Source organism: Neolamprologus brichardi, chromosome 18 (assembly GCF_056152115.1).
Source record: "Neolamprologus brichardi isolate AB-2024 chromosome 18, ASM5615211v1, whole genome shotgun sequence".
NCBI classification, from domain to species: domain Eukaryota; kingdom Metazoa; phylum Chordata; class Actinopteri; order Cichliformes; family Cichlidae; genus Neolamprologus; species Neolamprologus brichardi.
Window position 1 is genome coordinate 10831261 of NC_142121.1, and position 25262 is coordinate 10856522.

The window sequence follows — 25262 nt, forward strand, 5'->3', positions numbered from 1 at the left end:
AAAAAAAGGAGATGGAAATGAGTATGAAAGGTCCTCTTAAAAACTAACTTCTCTTCAAATGTATATTCAGTTAACCCAAATTTAGAAAGGCCCCTGGGTTTATAAGTTGAATGAACTTAAAACGACCTGCTGTAAAGTAAACTTTTATTTTTTTTTGTGGTGTAGTGTGGTATTTGCTGTGAGATTTCATAACATGTTTAGCTGCCAACGCAGTGTCACGAAATAAGATTGGCCAGTAATTACACCCTGCAGTGCAGCCAAGTAGGTGACTGTGACTAATGACCTGGTTACTACTTTCATATCTGGGAAGCAAGTAACAAGGCTTCTTTATGTGCTGGGGCTTTCCATACAGTCAGCTATGTATTTAAACTTCTAGTCCTTATATATTCACTACACATACACATAGCAATCACACAAATTCCATCAAGAATGCAATTATCTAGAAAAAGATGGTCGACAAATTGTCAACGAGTGACAGGAGAGGTGATTTTTTAAATTTCTCTCATGCAGAAAATTATAATTGGTTAATAAGTAAAAGGAGAGTGACAGGGGCAGGAATTAATCACATTATTTAAAGCACTGAACTGCTGAAGGTACTAGCATCTGCTAAAAAGTAATTAATCTAACCACCTAGTTTTTATTTTGTATTTTGGTTCCTCTGTCATCAGGACAGAGCTGCTGTTTGTGCAGGGTTGTTACTCAGTGTTGCCTCATAATGTGGAGAGCATCTGCTCCAGGAGGGTCAGACCTGGATGTGTTAGTGTTAGTACAAAAGTGCACGAAGCAGATGACCCAAATTGCACAATTCGTAACCTAAAAACTTTGTGCAGAAAAGCGAAAAAGAGAGAGAGGGAGAGAAATGAAGGACTGAAAAATGGTTTACGGAAGCTTTTGAAATAACATAAGAGGAAAAGAATTGCTCTGGCATATCCAAAAGACAGAGATACATAACAATGAAGGAAAACAGAAAAGATGGTTGCAGAGAATAACAAAAAGGCCTTTGTGTGTGTCAAGAAGGCAAGACAGGAGAATGAAAATTAAAGTACAATTAAAAACAGCCAAAGTGTCTCTTCTGATTAAAAAAAAATAATAATAAAATAAAACACTGAGATGTGGGCAGAGAAACTCAGAAAAACAACACTAATTAAATCAGAAAAGGAGGAAAAACGGAAGCAAAGTCTTGCTGAGAAACAGGGTGGAGAGGAAGAGAAACCACAATGAAAGTTCTGTTGCTATTATTTCAAAGGACTTGGGATATTGCTATGTTGAGTACATGTGTTTGTTCACACTAGGGATCTTTCTTATGACTAATTTACAAGCTGATTAGATGGGAAGAAAAATTCTGACTAATCAACCAGTCTGCAAGTATGAAAACAATAAGAAGGCATTTAAATCCAAGTCAATCTAATGGATGAGGTTAAACACGGGCAATAAACAAAATCCAGCTGAAAAGTGTGACACCATGCATAACACTGTACACGCTCAGTGTCAGATGCTGAGTGTTGCTAACATTAGCAGTGGTTGTGCCAGCTGCCTTCTTTCCTTGCAAATTAACATCCACCCGCTGTGCTAGATGTAGTTCTGCATTGCTCTGGGCGAGCGGTAATCCGCCAGCTTATTCTGAGGCAACAAGGCAGAGAGGGCTGGTGTCGTCTGCTCGGGCTAAGAGTCTGTGCAACATCTGCATAACATCTCAGAAGTGACAGTTAACTGGCAGTGTACAATCAGAATAATTGCTCCAGCAAGTATGTATAGCAAGGGTGGCAGTATTTAAAAACCTAGTCAACTAGTCGCTCACACCCCTGGTTCAAAAAGGGGAGGCAAAAACTGGAAGGTGAATGGCCAGCTTGGCTAAATAGCAGAATGAAAGGGGGGCAAAAATTACATTTTCAACCAATAGGAGGATGATATGTCCTCAGCATCGATGGCAATGCCAATGATACCTAGCTATCAGCAGTACACTTACCATACATTTTTGTATGTTTTCTATTACATGCTATATGGTGAAGTCAGAGCCAACATAACAGCAAAACTTTAACAAAATGTATAATTAACTGCAGTCATTTCTTTTAATGTCATTTCTTTTAAGTCTATAATTGAGATCAAACCACCCTGATGGGTTACTGAACAAGTACAGGGGTCCCTTGTTTATCCTCATGTATCGCGGCAGTTACGTTCTAAAAATCTGTGAAGTAGCCAACTTTATTGTTTATAGATGTTTTATGGCTGTAAAACCCGTCACTACACCCTTTATACACGTTTCTCCGACAGGCTTGAACATGTTCATGTCACGGCTGGGGCAGCAGTCGTGTTGTAGATGAATGAGGACCCAAAATGCAAGCAAGCGACTGATGAAGAGTGTGACGTTTATTTACAAGTGGCAGTGGCAGAAACAGACAATGAAGCATGAGAAATACTAACGGGAACCTACACAGACTGATTTACAACACAACACGGGGACATGAACAGAGCACCAAGGACAGACACAGGTAGGGCTGATAAAACACTAAACTTCAGGTTCAACCCTAAACTAATACAAAATCAGACTAAACACAAGGCACAAAAATGAACTTCAAGGAAACACAAAACGCTGGGTCAAAATGACCCAGGACCATGACAGTTCACACTTTTCTCTATGGTTTAAACACTGTAAAAGTTCAAACCTTCGTAGAAAAATAAGTCCACTATTATAAAATAAAACCAAAGGGACCCGCGGTTGCCTTTGATCGACATTTTTGTGTTTATGGGAGAAAGCTTACAAACATACAGTGCAGCACTTCAGAGTCACACTGCTGGCGATCGAAGATTAAGATAAATTTGACAAGCTGAACCCATTCTGTACTGTGGAGGAGACACGACACAAGATTGATTGACATTGGTCTACAGCCAATCAGGACGCCGAACACAATGCGCTGTAAAAAAAAAAGAAAAAGAAAAAGCAAAATTGCACCAAAAAAAATCAGCGAAACAGCGAGACCGCGAAAGGTGAACCGCGTTATAGCGAGGGACCCCTGTACACAGTGTATATCCCATATGGAAGCATACTAGAGAAAGTATACTTTGACCTGCCTTTATTTAAAATGATGCCTAATCTGATTAAGTTAGAGCGCTCTCGTTATAATTGATTTAAGTTTCTTGAAGGTGACAGCCCACCTTCAGAAAGCTCTTCAAGGTGATCAACTTCCTACAATGACATTTTGAAAAAGTCTCGGTCATTTTTTGAGGCGGTAGGGTTTCTTTGCTGCCTGCGTTGAGTGCTGGAGGGGACATAGCGAATGTTGCTTTAAGAAGTCGTAACCTTTCTTTAAGATGTTACTTTCTTTAAGGATGTGCAAAACAAGTTTACAGTCTCAGAGAAGAGACACGGCGATGTCTCTGACAGATGGATGAAAGGTAGAACAGATGACGGATACATGAGGGAGGGATGGGAGATAAAGATGCAGAGATGAAGAGCATTTGTGAGAAATAGAAGTCAGGGGGTGGATAAAAGGGAAGATGAAAGCAAATAGGAGGCGATGGAGGAATCATTTTTAGTAGACATGAAATGGCGAGAGGGCAAAAAGATGGAAAGATAGATGGATGAATAGACCTGATGGGAATCCTGATGACTGGCAAGCCATATGTTAACGATGGCAGTCTGACAGCCTCTGGTTTAACCCTATTCACACACACACACAGACACACACGCACACACATGCACGCACACACACAATCTATACAGACTGTAAGCCATGCATCAAGGCTTACAGAGTCCAGCCCCAACACATGCTACAGTGAATGGGTACCATCCATCACGGCTGTAACTAGACAGAGATGCAGCAGCAGCCAAGACTAAACCAATCAGATGGCAGTGTGTGTAACGACCATCTCAAACCAAAAACAATCTAAAGTTATTTTAGAGTTTGAGCTGTCCTCAAACTTATACAGATGTTTTTTACCAATACAACCCTGAAGTGACAAAAAACCTCTGTGTGCTAAAATAACATAAAATACCAGAACCAGAAAATAAAAACAGAAATAGTTTCTTCTCAGAGGAAATGTGCTTAACTGCAAAATCGGTGTGCTAAAAATGCTGTTACCAATTGCAGTAGCATGTCTGAGTGCTAAGATGCCTTTCTTTTGTCTATTTGTATACAAACCGCTGAAAGGATAAAAAAAACCTGACGTAGTTACTGCTTGATTATCAGTTTGATTAAAAAAAATCATACATATCGACACTCAAAAAGCCTCTTAGACTAAAATGTATACTTATACAAATATCAGGAACCACATTGCATTTTTACATGTTGCCATTTATACTTCAAATATTTGTTCATAAATGGAAAATCAGAGCAACAACAAGCATTACTGATAACAGATAACCTTTAAAGGTATCACACAGAAAGAAAATAAGATCAGTGGTTATGTAGCAGCTGGGAGCCAACTAAAGCTGCACAAATAGCTTGACAATATGATGCAAAGAACGATGAGCCATCAGATGATTTTGGCTTCCACTGAGACCAGCTGATCTTCGGGGAATGCAGGGAAATTTGAGTTAATGGCCAGAGCTAATGTTATGCTGCTTTTTTGTGCATAGGGTGCAGTTAAAAAAATCTGGCAATCTACCATAAAAAAAATAATAAGACCAAACATATAGGTTTCCTCCAACCAGCTGACCTCTGCAAGCGCCTTACAATTAAAAGTGGTTGTCCAGAAGCTGAGGATGTTGCATGCTCAACCTCCGGGGCACCAGTTGGTCACTGCAACTATTTGCAATGGGTCGCTTAATGTAACAGAAATGCAGTGCAATCACCAGATCACCACCACTGTAGTGTGACAGTGCCATTACACGTATTATGTGTGTGCTTTGATTTCAGCACACAGAAAAACATCAACTTTCAATCTGAACAGACAGACTGGCAATAGCACAGCAGTTTTCAGGAGAGTGCAAAGCTTTGAAGCCCAAAGGAGGCAAAGAAGGACAGGAATGGGACAGTCACATCGCAAATTCACCCACAGCATTAGGCAGTCAACACAGTTTTACTGTAGTGTCCTGGGGTGTCTAAAAATACAGGAGTCGTTTGCTGAAACTGACACAGTCTTGACTCGCGACCTTCCAGTATATCCTCCCTGTGATGGTGTCCTCCTTACCAAAATCAAGCTGAAGTGTCACTGTTTTCACACAGCGAGGAAGAAAGCATGCAGTGAAGGGGCATGTGTGCAGAGGAATGTCCCAGATTATGACCCCGACTAGGAGATCAGACAAATTTATATCAGGTTAGTTTTGGCCAATAACATGTATCTTTTTTGTGTCTATTTCTTTAAATACAATTTTTTAAAAGAGGTTCTTAATAAATCTGTCCCACGTTTTTCTCTTAAATACCATAACTTCTACTCCAGTATGTATTAGAGATGGACCGATCCGATATTACGTATCGGTATCGGTCCGATACTGATCCAAATTCCTGGATCGGATATCGGCGAGAAATAAAAAATGTAATCCGATCCATTAAATATCAAAAAAGCACCTCACAAAACTTGCTACATGGTGTAACCTGGCTCATAACCGTAGCGCGTTGCAGCAGTGTGCGTCACGTGATAGAGCGGCTGTGTGGAGCTTCGCTACCAAACCAGCATTTCATCTCTGAGGAAGTTATCTCAGAGAGAAGTAAAGCAAGTGTGTAAGTTCATCTCTGAATGTTTGTAAAGCATTCCCGCGTTAAGCTTAACAACCGATATATGGAGCGACTGCCTCTCTCTCCCTCCCCCTCCTGCTCCTACTTCAATCGTGAAACTGATCAATGATCAGCTGATCGGCTTTTCTGTCGCGAGTCCGTCTCTCTTCTTTGTTTTTGGCCCACTTTGCACCAGAAAGAGGAAACCAGCGGCTGAACAACAGCAGCACTATTAAGCTTGATAAGCTGTTGTTAGAATTTATTTAATATTACTTTCTAGACCAGGATCGTTTTCTACGCAGCTGACGGCTGGTAACTGTGCAGGGGCGGATCTAGCAAAGTTTAGCCAGGGGGGCCGATAGGGCATGAACAGGGAAAAGGGGGCACAAAGACATACTTTTCTTTCTTATTCTCATTTAAAATGTCGAGCTTTTAATAAATAATTATCTGACTCTTACACCCAAAGTTTTAATCTGATGTAAAATATATATATAAGTCCATTACTGTATATAGTAACTGTTAAGTCTAATAGACCCTAGTAAGCTATAGTACTTTTTCCTTTGGGAAGATACCATCTGTGGAGTCTGCAATTTTGTTGAAGAAAGATGTTGAATCTATTTAATTATTCTTGAAAAATAATTTATTTCTGTGCATTTTCCCCCTGCATCAAATTAAATTTGATTACATCGATTAAGCATCATGAGGTGGGGGTGGGGGTGGTTCCCTATTTTTTTTTTGCTGGGAGTTTGCAACCCTATTAGTTAGGTTGCTTAATATTTCTGCTAAGTACTCTTTAAAATACCAGAATAGGGAGGATGGAGCAGGTTTAAGTTTATTAGATTGGTATTACTGAACTATGAAATATTTTGGGCGCAGTGTATTTTTTTTTTTTTTTTTTTTTTTTACATACAGGTATAACAGAATAGCTTTAGTGTTGTTATTTATTTAAACTTGAGTATAAACTTATACAAAATGCAACAAGATATTAAAAAAACGTTTTATTGATTAAAAAACACACTATATCGGATTCATATCGGTATCGGCAGATATCCAAATTTATGATATCGATATCGGACATAAAAAAGTGGTATCGTGCCATCTCTAGTATGTATGAGGAAAAGTCTGCTCCCTTAAATGGCTACCATTATGTTTGTGTTGTGTTGTACCTTGTCTGAGCAGCAGCTGTAGCTTTCCTCTCTCTAACTCCAGGCTGAGGCTGACTCCTTGCTGCCCCTCTGCATGCAGCAGTATCCCAGAATTCCTCAGTGTTTTAAACTTCAGAGAGACAACCTCTTTGGATGTCCGCCACGGCCCGGGACTCAGCCTGTACACCAGGCTGCTGCTGCCACCGTTTAGGCTCACCACATCAGAGGCTAAAAATCAAGAACAAAAATAGATTTCATGATAAAAGAAACGAGAGCAAAACATCGAAACCAGAATCTTAAGCAAAAGCTTAACAGTTCATATCATATAACCCTGAAACAGACAACAGTCCTTGTGTTTGTGCAATTTTCCTACAGCATCAGATTGTTCAAAGCTCCGACTAATAACTGGGTGTCAGAGTTGCTATTAATGCCATGTAATATTCTAATTCAAGGTTCTTAAATAATGCTTATGCTACCCTGCATAAACTCACAGTTACCCAAACCTGTTACTCATCTACTTGTACCTGTAATTCTGCGGTTGCAGCACACAATTTGTTAAACAGCGAGGGAAAACCTTGCAGCAAGGACTGAATCTGTATTCTGCTTAACACTTTTCATCAAGAAGTCTCAGTTACTGCGTGCTGCTCGCTGGGGATTTGGGCTGAGGTCATGTGAGGAAAACGGTGTGGGTGGTAAAGAATGAACTGCAAATACTGAACTGTTTAAACAGAGCTGCGGCTGAGTTCAGCATCAAAAGCCTTTTCAGTTGTACAACTAATTTCTTCGACTGAATGTTTCTTAATGGACTTGGCAACTCTTTGGCTTCCCAAGACTTACAATCAGCCAGCCACTTTGCTTGCAGTAATGCTCTTATTGCATTGTACAGTGTATTTCCTGCTGATTGCAGAGCAGTAGGCTCGGCCTCGGAAGCACTGAGTCATCCTCTGCGACTGAAAGCTGAAAACATTACTTGAAGTCGACTCTGTGGACTATCACGCCATTCTAATTAAGTCCCAGATTACATTTTGTTCTACAATATTACGTATTATGTAATTACAATCAGCCATATCCCTGTAATTATCCCCAGAACATATTGTTGATTATTTTTGTCTCACTACCTGTGTACTGAAATAGCACTGGACATAGTGAGTGCAGTAATTAGCTGGACATAGTTCTACACACATATATTTGATTGATTGCAGTAAGTATCATCATAGAAACACACACATATGACAATGGGAAGAAATTAATAAAAAATACATAAATAGAGGAGACAAGTCCCTTTAGCTCTGCTGTTGCATTCTAGCATCAGTTAATTAGACTGGTATGAATATCATACTTCAAAGACATGTGGTTATCAGCAAGAAGGCCTACAAAATGGACTAGTCTGGCCCATGGGATGGTTTCAGGAATACTGCAGAGAAGATGGGGAAGAATGTTTGTATTTCCCACTGTTTGCTTCATCTGTAGGAAGCATTGGGTTACAGGTTGTTAAGAATAGAGGACGTCAAGGGACTGGTTGTCCAATTCTTAATGTCATTTGAGTCAGAGATCTGAATCATAATCGATGTTTAGCCTTCCTAAAATCAAACTGGACTTGTTGTTCTATAGATCTGGAGGTATTTTTATACTTAAGATTAACTTGGACTGTATGCGCTTTAATAACTTAAACATTTGACACCTCTGTGTTGCAAGCTGCAGACAGCACAATTGTCTGTGTCTACATTTAAGACAAACTATCCCATGGGTGGTAATGATTTAACTCCAAAAGTCATCCTCGTGGTGCCAGGAAAATAATCTTTACTCCATGACTCACTGTATAAACTTTAAATCCATCCAGCAGATGCTGGTATCTTTCAGGACCAGCTTAACCACCTACTGTCATTTACAGACGTTTGACGCTAGTGCAAAAAGAAATCTTCCTTTCACAGAAAAATGCTCTTTTGCTCAAGATGTAGTGAAAATACTCCTCATTTATACTTCGTTGTTTTGCCTTCTTAAAGTGTTTTACACTATTAGCAAATAATACAGATCATCACACTTCCAGCACTTCCAGAAACCAGAAAGCTCTGGTGTGTGACTAATTCCACTAATTAACTTTTTAATCATGAATAGGGTTTTTTTGTTCAAGTTCGCATGGATTTTAAGAAGTTTAAACTCTCGTGTAGGCCAGGGAAAATGTTCTCCATCCATTCTTATAATGTTAACTACAAAACACATTATTTTGTGTTTCCTTAAAAAAGACTAATATCCACCGAGCATTTGCATTCAGTGCATTTCTCACACTGTGGCAAACCGTTTGTCACCAGCAGCTATATCGCAGCTCCCTGCGATGTATTACATTTGTTTTTCCGGGGAGGATTCCGCTGTGAATGCTGCATTAGTTTTCTGCAGGAACACCAGGAATCTTCTCTGACAACTGTGACACCAGCTGATAAATATAGCACACAAATATATCCGTAAGTAATAACGACTATAGGCTATTCATCAAAATCCATCGTTTAATGTTTCTCCAAATCCATCTTCTTCTCACGCAGACAACAGTAAATAGAGTTAAATAAGGATATATACAATGGTTTTAGCATAAATCACCTTTATACTTGGCAGATTACATGTGATGAAGATGCAAGTACAAGATGTAAGACTATAAAGAAGATACAGAGATCACGTAAAAGTGGCGATCACCAAGAACAAACTACTGTTGGTACAGTTTCACACTGCTGGGTTGTTTTTATTAGAAGAACAAAGAGTCTTATAAGAAAAGAAGAAAAAAATGTGTCTTCTTCTAAGAGTGACATTCAGTATGAATTAGAAATAAATGGAAAAAGTAGAACACTTTCAAAAGACACCTTTTGAAACCTAGTCGTATTTGTGAAATTGCTTTTTCCTTTTTAGTATATTCAAAGCAAACAAGCTGATGTCCTTTTATTTTTATACTTCTATTTTAAAATTCCACTCAGAGTACAGCCGGAGAAATATAGGCGGAAACTTGAAATAATACACAGAGACGGCTGTGGAGGAAATCCCAGGAAACCGTGTTTGCACATGAATAGTTATTGTTTGCTAAGTCTATTCGAGCATGTATATGTAAATATATGGAGCTGCTTTTGATATTCATGAGTATGTCGTGTTTTGATTAGAGCACAGAAATCAGAGCAGAGCAGCAAATGAACGCTGAGAAGACAAAAGACTACAAACACCTGCTCGTTTAAGAAAATGAGCAAAGCCTGTACGTCTGACTGTACACCTTAGCTGTAAAGGGAATAAAGAAGAGGATGAAGAGGAGTTCCATTCATTGAAAATATAGTCTAATGTGTTTAAAGTCATGCTGAGTCAAGAGGATTCATATTTTATATGAAAAAAAAAACAACTCTAAGGAGATAAAGCCACGGTGTGCTGCTAGGGTGGAAGAAGAAACTCTGACAGGTTACGTATCTATTATTTTTGTCAAAAAGAAATATTTTGGACTCACATATGTTATGTAACTGAATGTGAATAAATCTGACAGCAATGCTTATGTGCAAAACCAATGTCGTGTTTGTTTAGTTCATTGTACTGATGCTACAGCTGCTGGGGCCAGCATGTATAAAAGCAGCTCTTAACTCTTAACAAAAGGCTTTCAGTGAAAGAAAAGCAGCCCAATAACAAAATCATGAAATGTATACATTTTTCAAGAAAAGACTGAATAAAATTCAGGAGTTCCAGTCGGGATAAAGAAGACAGAACTTACTGTAAGGACATCCGTAGGTTTCCAGTCGCAGTCCGATCCGTCCGCTGGGATTCCAGTCCAGAGGAATGAGGCGGAGAAAACGTGCAATCGCTGGTTGTTGCAGCTTGTATTGAACCACACTGTCTGCATTGCTGTTACCTGGAAATGACTAAAAACATGCAAGCAGAGAAAAAAATTACATGTAAATATTTACATATGTAAATATTTGCACTGGAAATTCAAGTTTTTTGGTTTCCTGTTTGTAATACTTGAGGGTGCATGGAGGTTGCCCAACCAGTCTACATGTGTTTTGTGGACTTGAAGAAGGCATTCAACTGTGTCCCTTGGGGGGTTCTGTGGGTGGTGCTCCTGGAGTATGGGGGGGTCTGGCCCATTGCTACGGGCCATTCTGTCCTTATACAGCCGTTGCAAGAGCTTGGCCCGCATAGCTGGCAATAAGTCAGACTCGTTACTGGTGGGTGATGGGCTCCGCCAGGGCTGCCCTTTGTCACCAATTCATAATTTTTATGGACAGAATTTCTAGGCATAGCCAAATGGCAGAAGGTTTCACTTGGGTGGTCTCAGGATCTCATCTCTGCTTTTTGCAGATGATGTGGTCCTGTTGGCTTCTTCAGGTGATGGCCTCCAGCTCGCCTTGGAACAGTTTGCAGCCAAGTGTGAAGCGGTGGGAATGAGAATCAGCACCTCCAAATCTGAGGCCATGGTTCTCAGCCGGAAAAGGGTGGCGTGCCCATTCCGGCAAAAGCGAAGCTCTCAATTTACTGGTCGATCTACGGCCCTACCCTCACCTATGATTACAAGCTGTGGGTAGTGACCGAAAGAACGAGATCATAAATACAAGTGGCGGAAATGAGCTTCCTCCGAAGGGTGGCTGGCGTCTCCCTTAGAGATAGGGTGAGAAGTTCGGCCATTCGGGAGGGGCTCAGAGTAGAGCCGCTGCTCCTCCACATCGAAAGGAGCCAGTTGAGGTGGTTCGGGCATTTGACAAGGATGCCACATTTAGTCAACTAGTCACAATTACGTCGACTATCAAAATCGTCGACGACTGATTTAATAGTCGACGCGTCGTTTGAAGCTTTGTAAGATCCTAAAAGACGCAGGAATAAGTAGTAGGATTTAAGAGTGTAATAACAGACTGAAACAGAAGATGGCAGCACTGCATGTACAAGGATGCCAGCTGCCGTTAAATCCCGAAGAAGAAGAAGCAGTGTCCCAGAATTCATAACGCGGCCCATCTCGGCCCTGCTCAGTTTCCAACAGAAAGGCCCCGGGGTGGACCTTGGACACGCTGGAGAGATTATATCTCTTGGCTGGCCTGGGAACGCCTTGGTGTCCCCCCAGACAAGCTGGAGGAGATGGCTGGGGAGAGGGAGGTCTGGGCTTCTCTGCTTGGGCTGCTGCCCCGGATAAGCGGAAGAAAATGGATGTTTGTAATCTTCTTGGGGTCCAAGCTTTCTTGACCAATCGTGTTTGAGGAAGCTTTGAGGGCATATAATTCACACTGTATAATCCACATTCCCAATAATATAATAATATATCAACCAAGACTACTGTCGGCGTATCTTTTTGTTGTTTGCTTTCTGTTTTTTGGGGGGTTTTTTGCATTGTTGAAGAATGAATGGCTGGGGGAAGAGGAGGTCTTTGATTGGGTGTCTTGTGGCTCCACCGAAAGTCCTGGCATATTGGAAAATCTCCCCCAGGGACTAAGCCACAAGACTAGCCTATGACTGCAATCATCTTGATATTAAAGAGTAAGATATGACATGATATATGTAGCAAGCTGTAATGTTTATCATGTCAAAATTTCCCCACATTCACCAAAGCATCGAAAGCAAAAATATAAAAGCAGTAAAGTAAAACTTTTAATTGACGATAAATCGGTAAATGTTAAGGAAGCACCGAAATAACTGAAAATCATTTAGCAGCTGTCCACTCAACAAGATCAACCGTCCCATTAGCATCATTAAAAGGGGACATTTACTGAGTACAGGGTCAAATACATCCACATGTAGTGCAATTACTGATGCAATATTCACAATATTCTTTCCTCGCTCTGATACTCCTTTAATCACAACGCTATTCCACCTTTTTGTTGAAACAAATAAGAGTTTTGTGTCTGACTGTGGGCTATTTCAATCTTTAATCAATGGGCCGTAAAAGCAGCACGATCAATAGTAGTGATTCAGCTTCTGAGATGGAGGGTCAGCGCTTTTTCTGTATTTCTAAAAACACAAATTTATGATTATTTGTAGCTTTTTTTATTTAATTTAATCTCAATGTCATCCAGTCTAGGCTGTTTTATCTAGTTCTCACTTGGCTTACCACCTATGTAGACACACTGTGCTTTTAATTGGGTAAAATGAAAGGCAGAGATATGCCATCTGTGTTGTCCTTAAATGTATAAAATAAAGCTGATCACACTGGCAGCTTATATAATGACCATGTTAAGGACACAGCACATTTCCATTAGGAATTGGAGACACACCATGCTGCACAGAAATAGCTGTTTCTGATGGGCAGATGAGGCAGGAAGCAGAGGTGAGGGGGAAGTTTAACAGCAGTTTGTATCTTTTCAGATTTGGAAACTTTTCCTTTGAGGAAATTATATTCATTAACCTACATTATGCTAAAATCCTTCCATAAAATGAGGAGTGTTAGCAGCGAATTGGTTTGTCGGTCTCTCTCAGACTCTGGGCATAATGCCTGATGGATTTCTTTCCATCTCCTCCATCTGGCTATCTACCCTAATTACATGCCTCCCTTGAAGTTGACACGCAGGTTAACTCGCTCTCCCAATACTGAATAAAACTTAGACACTTAATTAACTTATTAATTCCTCTGTAATCAAAAGAAAGTGAAGTTGGATCACATCACATGATGAAAAGAGACTCTATGTTTGACTGAAAGGAAAAAAAACATTCAATGTGAAATCTGAGAATTCATTTTTGAGACTTTTATGTGTGATTTAGTTCACTTTGTTCTTTACAGGATGAAAACTTTAAACTCTTGGTCTTTTGAAACATCTGAAAATCCTCACATATAACATGATACTGATGCTCTCTTAAAAGAAAAACATATACTCAGCATTCTTATGTTTAAGAAGCTGAGAACAGCTGAAATTTTAAGGTAAAAAAGAAAAGACTAAAGCAGTTAAAAAATCTGCAACATCGGTAAGTTTGGAATAAATTGTATTATTTGTATCATTTGATCTAATTGCACCAGGTTTTTCTTAACAGGAATGTTCCATTAATGTTAGGAGGTTTTTGATACTACATGTTCCTTTGAAGAGACTAAAAGAACAATAGATTATTGTTAAAATAACAGCATGTTGTTTGCAGACAGGATGTGAGCATCAATCTTCTGACTCAAAGCCGAAACATTTATGAACCAGACCTGCAACCTTGACTCAAGACAGAGACCTCATCAGAGAGGATGGGAAGGCATTACTACATTACTTTTAAGTGCTGGAATTCAGGGCCAATGCTGTCCTGCTGAGAAAAATCTGATACAGAATTGTTTAGGAGTGTAAGAGTAATGTTTCTGTTCGTACGGAGTTGAGTGAAAGCTGCAGTCCAAAAAAGTGAGAGGCTGAGTGTTTCATCTGCTCAAAGCATTGAGGCAAACAGCAGGAAGGATGGACCAGAGTGATGAGTATCAGTGGAAAATGACAGAGGGGGAGGAGAATCACCTGGTGAGAAGAAGGAGGGCGATAAGCAGTAAAGACAGCGAATAAGAAAACAAAATAAAGTAATAAAGGGAATTTGAGAAACAGGGAAAAGTGAAAAGAGCAGGACTTGTTTCCTCATCTTCAGCCCTCCAGCCAAGAGAAAGCAAACAGATAAAGAGGAACGAGACAATAAAGAAAAGATGGATTGCAGTATTTCCAAGCACCCACGGGCTTCTGAGGAAAAAGAGAGAGAGAGAAAAAAGATGTCATCCTCAGAGAGGAAGAGGAAAACAACAAATTCCCTTCCCTGGTCTTCTGCCCACTAAAGCAAAAGTCGCAAATGATCCAGGAACTCTGCCATTAACTTTCTCTTCTGGAAGAGTCTTTATGCCTGGCTGACAAATTCACAAAGTTTCCAAAACCCTTTGAAATGTGACTGGGTTTGTAGAGAACTTGTGTAGCACCTCAGATTACGATGTTTTTGAACTGTTAGGAGCAGTTTCCTCTGCTTTCTCAGAAAAGATCCACGGTTCTGAGATTAGTTGGATTAAAACTCAGCTCGACTTCTAATCAAAGCTCCTCTCTGCAGCTGTGTAACAAATGCGCTTTCTTCCTGGATCAGTGTCCATGTACACAGTGGAAAACTTTGTTGTTTGATCTAGTGTCCAAGTCACTGGGAGCATGCAGGTACATATTTTGAAGTGGCTCACTGAGCTCACAGGATTCATCACTGTGTTTGCTTTCAACACCAAAACTACTTAGTATTCTAGTGCCATTATACTAAACCATGTATCGCCACTGCAGTGGGACAAAGACAACAGAGTCCAACATGACACTTGTGCAATGAGAAAACGCCAAAGGGAAGTGCTGTGTCTATGGAGAGGCGGGAGGCGATGCCTCGCTGCGTCTCTGACCCATCTCGCTGATTTTTTTCATTAATCAGCCCTACAGAGACCAGCTGAGGCGTTATCACTTCATGCCTATGTTTTGCCGTGTTTCTGCCATGTTGTTAGTTGTGATCAGTGGGGGAAAAGTAATAAAATAAGCCACAGGAAGGTAACAAATTACAGAAGAATTCTACAGAAGGTGTCTGATTAAGGCTTTGGGCCTACACAGGATTTCCAGAACAGCTTCACTGATCCTTTCATGTCTATTTCACCCAGTGCAAACAGTACTGTGATGAGTACACAGTCATTCATCGCAGCACAAACGTGACCATTTTTGATTAATTTGCACTGATCCTTACGGAGACAAGTGGAAATAAGCCCCGTGAGCAAAATCCTCCTATGGTAGAAAGACTTACTGGACTTAAGTGGTTCTGGTTTTCCTTTACATTTGTTATCTGTCTGTTTACTCTGGTTCTGTCTTTAGGATGCACTTTAGTGAAGCACCTAACTGAGTGTGTAAGAGTGAGGGCTTTTTTATCACGTGGCCTTGGCTGATATCTATAACAGACAGACTGGAACCAGTAACTTTGGGGCGTGTTGTTTTTCGCATTATTTTTATTGCGGAATAAAAATGAAATATATATAAAAAATGAATTAATGAGGAGCACAGGATATTTTTGTTTTTTAAAACACGCGCATCTTCCACTAATCAACAGCAAAAAGTGTCAAGTGATCAAGCGTATGATGCAACATCAGCAGACATTGTGGATGGACTTAATTTGTTAGATCATTACATCTTTTTTAAGATCTAATGGTCAAGGGTTCATTGGAGTTTGAACCCAAATCTTGGTAGACTAATTGAGAACGGGGGGGTATATAAAAAGCTGATAATTCAGCCTTTGAAGACTGTTAGCAGGTTCTGAAATATTCCCTTGTGTGGTCACCTATGACCTCAGGTATTGGGCCTTAAATGTGAGTGACACATGCTCTTTTCTGTTCTCTTAGATGACTAGCTGTAGGTGAAGCTGTTTTGGACAGATAAAAGCAGAATAATGTGTTTAATCATTGCTTTTTGTCTTTAAAAACAAACAATGGCCTTAACCTTCTTGCACTTAAAATGCAATAATCACATGTTTGATTTGAGATTAAAAATCAAAGGTTCATCGTGTACAGCTGGGGTTAGCCTTTATAAGACAAATCTGTATTTTCTGATAGAAGGGGTATGTCTATAAGTCTTAAATGTTAGATCTTATTTGCATTTAGTTTGAATCATATTAAAGGGTAAATTGTAAGTAGAGTGGTATTTATATATAATTTACTTTAGTCTTCTTTCTGACTTTTCAAAGCGCTTCAACAAGCAACAAAACATAAAGTGCTTTGAACAGCAACAGCAAGTAGAACTGTTATTTAAATCTATCCATCTATCATCTATTTATCTATTTTTGACTGCCTCATATGACTGCCTCTCTCCTCATGATCTGCAGCTAACTGTGGTGTCAGAAGGTCTGCAGATTCAGCAGATTCTGACCTGGGCTCATACATCAGAAATGAAAGGATAAACGCATAATGGCTGAGTTTAGGACAGATCAAGCCACAACAAGACAACACATCACTTCATATGACTTACAATAAGTGCATCATGTTTAGTGATCCCTGGGGGGAAACACCACAGTGCAATACAGGGTAGGAGCTTAGACTTACTAAGTTTTTGACTCATTTAATGTGGCTGGAAAGAGTGATTGTTGGGGAAACTGAACAACTCAATGCCACACACATCCAAAAAGTTCTCTTTTGGTTAACTTATTTTATTGTGTAACACTTATTGTGTCTGTACTGTAGGTAGTGAGGCAACAGAATCTGCTAAGACAGCAAGCTCATTTATTCAGCATCTGACTTTAATGCGGACGCAGTGATTAGCTGCTTACAAAGTCCCGAAATAGGATTGTTGTTTCCAGGTTGCAGTGAAATGTGAGTTGAAATTGTGTAGTGTGTGGACTGTGTATGTAGACGGTGCTTCTTTGTCAATTTGGCACTGGGGTAAAAGACAAACTAACAAAATTTATGGATGCATGGATTATGGATTACAGCAGCGGTCCCCAACCTTTTTTGCGCCACGGACCGGTTTATGCCCGACAATATTTTCATGGACCGGCCTTTAAGGTGTCGCGGATAAATACAACAAAATAAAACTAGTACCGGTACCGAAAAAAAGAAAATTTATTTATAACACACCTGAAAAGACCAATGAAAACCGAGTAAACGATAAAAACGATAACAAAATAACGCTGAAAACCGGTAAAAACCCTGAAAACTATACATTTCACACCTGAGCCTCAAATCTCGCGGCCCGGTACCAAACGACTCACGGACCGGTACCGGTCCGAGGCCCGGGGGTTGGGGACCGCTGGATTACAGCATTGAATTCAATTTGATTTTCAATAGCGCTGCAATGTCCTTTATGTTGTAAGGTAGAGACCTTACATTAATACAGAAAAAACAGAGAAAACCCCAAAAATCAGGACCCCTGTGAGCAAGCACTTTGGCAACAGTGGGAAGGAAAAACTCCCTTTTGACAGGAAGAAACCTCTGGCAGAACCAGGCTCAGGGAGTCAACAGTCATTGTGAATTTTCCTGGAAACACAGGAGAAACCTGGGGAAAAAGCATTGTTGGCAGGTATGGTTTGGAGAGCAGCTACATTCACCAGTCGGCATCACAAAAATAGGAAGAGGGTACTTAAGTCTGTTGTCACTCTGGTCTAAGAAACTTTTTTTTTGCGTGTGTTTGTTGGTAAAAGAAAAAAAATCATGCTGGAAGTGTAAAAACAATCCTCTGTCTTTCTCTCCGTCTGTCTCATAGCAGTAGTGCCGGTGGCGTTTTTCTATTTCCCACACAGCACTGTATGTTTTATGGAAGCTGGACAGCTGCCTTAACAACTACCTGTTCAGTTACCTTCCCTGTTCGTGGATGGAAGGGGACGGGGGGACACTTATCTCACAGGGGGACAATAGGACTATGGAGAAGATCGCCAAACCCTACTCACCCCTATGCTGTCCTCCTGTCTGTACTGCTTCCAGTTGTGTCCCGTGTCACTGAACATCAGCAGGTAGGACGTCAGCCAATCTGAGCTGCCATAACGGCCCTGTGTGGCAACAGCTGTGATCTTGGTGCGCTCGCCTAAGTCGACCTCCAACCACTGATACTTGTCTGAGATGAGAGGAGACCAGCCTCCAGCTCCTGCAGAGAGTTGTGAATAAAAAAAAGACACCATTTATAGATAAGTGATGTATTAGATGTCCATGTAGATTGGATGAGATGAAATAAGTTCTGGTGAGGAAAAAAGAATGAATTGCATTGCTTGACCTTTCACTGTGAGCCAAAAATCCCACTTTTCAGTTATGAAACCCGAATAATGAAAATTGATTGAACCACAGTATGCATCAATCGAACCATTCAGAGGCTATACTCAAATATAAATCGTAATTTAAGAACTTTCTTTAGGAACTTAAAAAGTTGAATTTGTCACGATGCACAGGGCCTTAAAGTTTTGGAACAGTTTTGGAACAGAAGCATATTTATAGGTCACATGTAAGATTAAAAGATGCAGTATTCAATTCAATTTTATTTATATAGCGCCAAACACAACAACAGTTGCCTCAAGGTAAAGACCCTACATTAAAAGCATTAAATATTTCAAAGCAATGAAAAAACCATCTCCAGATAATGTCTGTGTGTAAACTGTAGATCCGTAAAAGATCTGCTTAAGACAGCGACACTAAACCTGATCACTTCATCCTATTAAATTTAATATATTCCGTATTTGATTCAATGGAGCTCGTTCTGCAAAGATATCCTGTTGCAGTGGTGAATGTTCATATTTGAATTTCCAGTAATGAGGTCAGTAAATCTAACAGTCCATATGAGCCAAAAGCTTAGAGGTTAAACTGCTCAAAACATTTCAAAACATTTTTCTCTACCTACAGCTCTGTATAAGGTCAAGGAGAAAAGGAGGTCACGCAGGCGCTTGAGCTGATAGGTTGCCCCACCTATGTGCTTATTACATAGCCAGTCCAGGAAGTTGGCTTAAGGGAGAAGAAAGCGAGCTAAAATACTTTGCTTCAGACAGGATGAACTGTGGGCTGCACCAAGGCCCAGAATAACATGAATAGAGATCATTCTGAGCTATGAATCATGCAAAGCTACTCCAGTAAAAGAAAAACTGAACTGGAAATAAATGTTATAGGTCCAGGTATAGGCTCATTGCCATCCATCCATTGCAGGCACAGCAGTCAGACAATCCATGACCTCCCTCTCCCTAGCCACCTCCACAACTCATCTGGGAAGTCACAGAAGTATTCCCAACCAGCCAAGAGCTATAATCTCTTTATTGTGTCCTGGGTCTGCTCCAAGGCCTTGCTCTCTAAGACATGCCTGAAAATATCTCACCTAGGAGGCATCCTGAGACAGATACCTGAACCACCTCAACTGGCTCTTTTAAATGCTGAGGAGAATCAGCTGTACTCCGAGTGCTTCCCAAATGACCAAACTCCTCACCCTGTCTCTAAGAGAGAACCCAGCCCCCCTCGGAGGAAGTTTATTCCCAACCCTCGCATTAGAGAAAGTACACTGATAGTGTGACATGAAACCGCCCTGAACAAGTGAAGGTTTAGTAACTGGGCACATAATCAATTTTCATAATGTGTAGTTATGAGAATACACCATTGGAACAGAATATGGAAAAGCATAACAGATCCCCTTTAAGACTGAGCCAAGGTGACGTCCTGGAAATCAATGTAAGTCAATATAATGTCCTCCGAAGTGGTAAACCCCAGTTGTGTGTGTGTGCACACTGCTCACAATGCATGCAGAAGTGTGGGAGTTATTGACAGAAGTCTGCCTGGACAGATAAACTGCAGTTGATTAAATGGGCTGCTGCACAATAAAGAAGTGTTAAAAGCAGAAAAAGAGAGGCAATTTTGTGTGTGTGTGTGTTTGCATGTGTGGAAAACAGCCACACAGAGCTCAAACACCAGATGGACGAATTCTGAAGAAGGAGGCTGCTGACCAGAGTCCCACTGAGCTCACAAGCTAACACGCCCATGCTGCGTGTCAGAAAGCCGTAGAGAACATAAACACGCTCGCAGCCATCTCTCATTTTCTTTCATCAGCTTGGAGCCAATTATTCTCTCAAAATGCTGCTGTGCAGGCAGGCTAAAAGGCAAAAGCATGCACAAAGCTAAATAGCTGCAGGACCACCTCTTGCAGCCCTAAGACAAAATCTAGACCATCAAGATCAGATTACAGAACACCGGTGTCATTCCAGATGGCCACTTGTAAGATTTGGTGATTTTGTTTCCTTAAAAACCTGCTGTGTCACCGAACGCTGTATCCTAGCCAATTATGGCTTAGAGCGACCTGCATCATGAATAAAGGAATTAAAGCAGTAAGAACCAGAGACAGAAGCTTTGGCATAACAAAACACATCACAAATTCCAGCTAAAGGCTCATCGAGTATCCTAGACAAATACTTGCATCTTGCCATGGCCTAAAACAACAAAAGAACAACGGATCACACTGACTGTCTCATTTCCAGGTGATATCAGGTGGTTTGAAGTCATATGTTATCGGTTTGGCCCATTAGATTTAGCTTGCTGCTTCCACTTGTCAGCTCTGCAGACAGTTTGTGCCATCATCTGAGAATGAATGCAAACCATAGGCACCACTGTTACTCACTGGTTCCTTCAAAATGAGGTTCTTGAGCATAATTTGTGCAGGGCCTTGCTTTGTGGAGTTTGCATTTTCTCCTGTGCTTTTATAGTCTTTCCCTGAGACCTTCATTTTCACAAAAGAGATTATAAACCCTCGAAAAACATGACAGATTTGAATGTTTCTGTCCAATTTTTGGGAGCTGGGTCAAAGTGGAAGCAGGTTTAGCGGGGTATTTCAGACATCAGTTTGCCTAGCAATGCTTACAAGTTCCTCCCAGTGGACTCAAAGATGCTCCCGGGCCAGACAAGTTATATAAACTCTCCAGCAAGTTCTGCGGTTTTCAATATTTTGAAAACTGTCCCTACTGACAACCTGAACTGTACAGGTTGTCAGTAGGGACAGTTTTCGAGGTAAAGAAGTTCAAATGGGAAACAGCAGTTGGAACAACTATTTATTTTGTTTATCATTTTAAAATAATGCAGAACAATGTGGCGGCAGACTGATGGGAAAAAAACTAAACGGTGAAAAGAAATCGGTGCCGGTCTGGTGGCAGGTCCAGTCTGATCTTTAAAGGCCAGAGCTAAGAACTTGACTAACAGACGTGTCCAGTGACAGCAGAACAGAAAAGAGCAGACACTCTGACCTTTGCTCATAAAGATAAGACTGTGGAGAAAAGGAGAAAGAGATTAAAGCAAAACGACTGAGAGGCTAAGAGGCGTTACAAAGATTTACTGCGTCCACCCTGTCACAGTAACTGCAGCTAATACAATGGAGGTGAAGTGATGGTGGTAGGTCTGAACACTTTGTGTCACGGCTGTCGCTTTAAATCAAAGAGATCGTTCTGGATTCTTTCTCCCCCACTGTCTGTCAGCATACCTGATCTGACCACCTACAAAAAGAGCTAAAGGTTAATGGAGGTCAGGAGTGTGATATCACAGCCTCTACGGCCAAACAGAGGATGAAATTATGAATGTAGCCCGACGAATCGGGGCAGAGTCACGCTGCGCTGCATACATTGTTATTTTGCAAAGATCTGTTTTGGATATTTTTCCAAAAGTCAAATAAACAGTGATTAACGTTACACCTGTTTCAACTTTTCAGATAGTTTTACTGACAGTTGTCTTTTCAAGGAATACTCTTACCACACTAGCAAGTCCAGCCTTGGGAACTTCCCAAAACAGTTTAACCTCAAGGACTCTTCAGTTATGGAAATTTGGGAGAGCCAAGTGCATTTCTTCATTCCCACCCAGATTTATCATGATGGCCTTTAGGGGTCAGATTTTAGATCACCATTACCATTTTCCCACAGACTCTTATAGAACCTTTGGAACTAGTGGATCTATCGGCTGCTGGCCATTCCAGAAGAAATGATTTAAGGCACTTTGAATTTTAGAAACGAAACCTACAGCTGCATTTCCAATCTTTGGTACTGAATGATAACATTTAGGGCATTTCAGTCTGGTGTCTCAACTCCACACAGAAAGCCTGAAGGCGGTGGATTTGACCCCAGAACCCGCTTGCTGTGTGGTGACAGTAGTAACCACTGCACCACTGTGTGTGCCATGCTCTAAGAACCTCCTGCAGTCCAAGACGAGCCACTTGGTGACAGCTGTAGAAGTGAATGGGAGTGCAACTGCTTGTCCGTCTCTCTGTGTTACGTCCCACACCCCCACAATCCTGAATTAGATAAGCAGTTAAGAAAATGGGTGGGTAGATGGATGGATTGCGGAGCGCATGACATACAATTCAGCACTGAATGGAGAGAAAATGAGGTGTTTTTCATAATTAGCTGCCCGAGGGCGAATGCAGTCGTTGTCTAATATTAATTATGCAACAATATTGGACGCTGCCAAGTACAACGTTGGTGAATGAGTACAAACAAATTACTATTTCACCTTCAATTGTGCGCTAATACATGATCATGCAGCTACAGGCAGGCAGACTGAGTGGAACTGAACAGAGGTAATGACCAGAGGAAGAAATAAAAGGAACTGAAAGACAGACAATTAAAAAAAGTGAGACAGGAAATGGTAGAGAGAGACGGGCAGCTTAAAGGGATAGAAAGGCAGCTGGAAAGACATGTAGCAGATTGATACAAGCACCCGACCCAGAATGAGCACTGGTCATTTGCATGAGAATACCAAGTCTGGAGAGTAATTTCAGCTGCCTGATAACATGTCAGTCGGACAGAAAGTCCACCAGGAGGCCAATGGGCTCGATGCGGCACTGACAGCAGCAGCAGGCTGAGGAATACTGCAGGTCCTCTGCAGGAGAAGCAGGAAAGATTCATCCATATGAGATGTTACAAAAAGAGCCCACGAAGGAAGTAATACATCTTATTTTAGAGTGTAAAAATCTCAATTTGCAGAATTTGCTGAAATAGTTTCAAACTAATCAAAGTGTTCGTGGGGTTTCCGACACTTGCAGTTGACTTGATAAATGTCAGGTGTCCAAACGAATTAACTAATTAATGAATCTGTTCTGACCTTTGTGATAATATTGCTGTTTTTGCAATTTATGGAAACAAGAAGATTACTTTCAAAAGATCCAGCATCATGTAAATTTGGGGAATGTATGAATTATTCAGACTAGAAACATGAGCTCGGACTGCTGCAAATATAATTACATGCAGGGAAAAAAAACAGATACTTAAGTATTACTATTTTAGAAATAACAACTTTTTTGGAAACCGCAGAGCGTAACTGAATATGAAAATCAATACCTGATTAGTTGGCTGCTCTTACATCGTTCCAATTTACAGATTCCAATTAAAGTTTAATTCTGTCTTCAAATCCAACCCTTTGGGAAAATGATTACTGTGGCACAATAATTCTTTTCAAGTCAATTTCAGCATAATTGCAGTGGCGTCACTGATAACTGTCAGCGGCGCCTACAGAAGAAAGAAAATGTTTAAACATGAAGACTGCTATTAACATTTGGCAAGAAGACCGAGATGGCTAAATGACTTCTTACCAGTGAAAATAAAATGTAATGCAGATGAAGCAGAAGATGGACAGGGGCAATTCAGCGAAAGGATGAGGTGGGATGGGCAAGATATATGGAAAGAAAAATGGGACATCACGAAGAGAAGGAGAGGGTGAGCGGCAGAGAAAGGAAAGATAAATGAAGGATAACAGTAACCAGTGGGGAAACTGAAATAGTTGAGTCATTCATCCTCCAGGTTTCTGTTAATAGGCCATTCATATCCAATCAATAGACTATAAAAGGGTTTTTATCCACTTCTGGTGTCCCCTTCAGACCTCCAATGTGATCAGCTACATCAGGTTAAAGTCCCAAGTACATTTTCAGGCCCTCAGGTGAATGTGTGAATGCAAAGGGAAGGTGCTTTGTTTCATAAAGTGTCTGGCTTAAAAGGATATTTTTGTTTCCTTTATAAATGACTTTGGGATTTTGTTTTTTTGTCTTTCATTGGCAAATCCCAGTGTTGCTGCCTTGTTGTTGTATGGCTGCTGTGGCTGAAGAGGCAGAGAGGGTCATCCACTTATTGGTTAAACCCTCGATCCTCCAGTCCTGGGTAAGACATCTGTTATCTGCTTGTGCTGGGAGAAGAGCTCTATGTACAAATTTGCTTGCGGTATAAAGTACTTTGAGTGGTTCCTCTGGATCTCTATTAGCATCCTCATTATCATCAGATTTAAGATAAGATAAGATAAGATAACCTTTATTAGTCCCACACGTGGGAAATTTGTTTTGTCACAGCAGGAAGTGGACAGTGCAAAAGTTACGAAGCAAAAATTAGAATACAATAAAAATAAATACAGTACACAGCTGTACAGAATAGAATAAAATAAAATACTATACACAGTAGAATAAAATAGAATAAAATATACAATAAGATAAAAATAGAATACAAATGCTATATACAACTGAGTAAAAAGATTATTGCACATTAGTGTTATCAGTTAAAGTCTGATCCCTGACTGTTCTTCCTTAGGTCTTCCATATATGTGAAGAATAGTATAAAGCCATATACAAACAGGCCATTCATTCCTTGCATGCGTCAGTAAAATATCAAGCTGTAGTTTACATAAATGTGTAATATTTCCAGACTGAGGTGAGTGGTTAACCTCGAAGTTCTCAGCTGGTTTGGTTTTACTTTCTCTCACCCTTTACATATAATCACTTCCACTTTCTTCCTTCTGGAGAAATACAGATCAGCACAGATTAAAAAGATGAACAAATCATAACGTTGCCATGCTACATTCTCTGTAATTTTTTTCAGTATTTTGTATTATGATTCTTTATTGTCTCCATTTTTACTGGAAATACTGGCGAGGATGGATGACTCACTCAATCTGTTGACGGGTAGAAATAAAGTAACTTGGACTTCAACCTTAATTCCAAAAACATGTTTCTAGTCACAGTGACCTTAATTATTGACCACCAAAGTCCAATCACTATCATTTTTCAGTGAGTATTTAGTGAAAGTTTGAAAAACAAATCTGTAAAGC

At 40.4% G+C, this 25262-nt stretch overlaps 1 protein-coding gene across 1 annotated transcript in view; it reads right to left on the bottom strand.

The window, feature by feature from the left end:
* The window catches only part of LOC102798502 (contactin-associated protein-like 4), a 155729-nt gene that overhangs the window by 90247 nt on the left and 40220 nt on the right, over nt 1-25262 (bottom strand). The window contains exons 3-5 of the mRNA XM_087831495.1: nt 18125-18318; nt 10530-10677; nt 6821-7027 (exon numbers count right to left, since the gene is read on the bottom strand). Of these exons, the coding sequence (XP_087687621.1) occupies nt 6821-7027; nt 10530-10677; nt 18125-18318 (549 nt within the window). The remainder of the gene's footprint in view (nt 1-6820; nt 7028-10529; nt 10678-18124; nt 18319-25262) is intronic.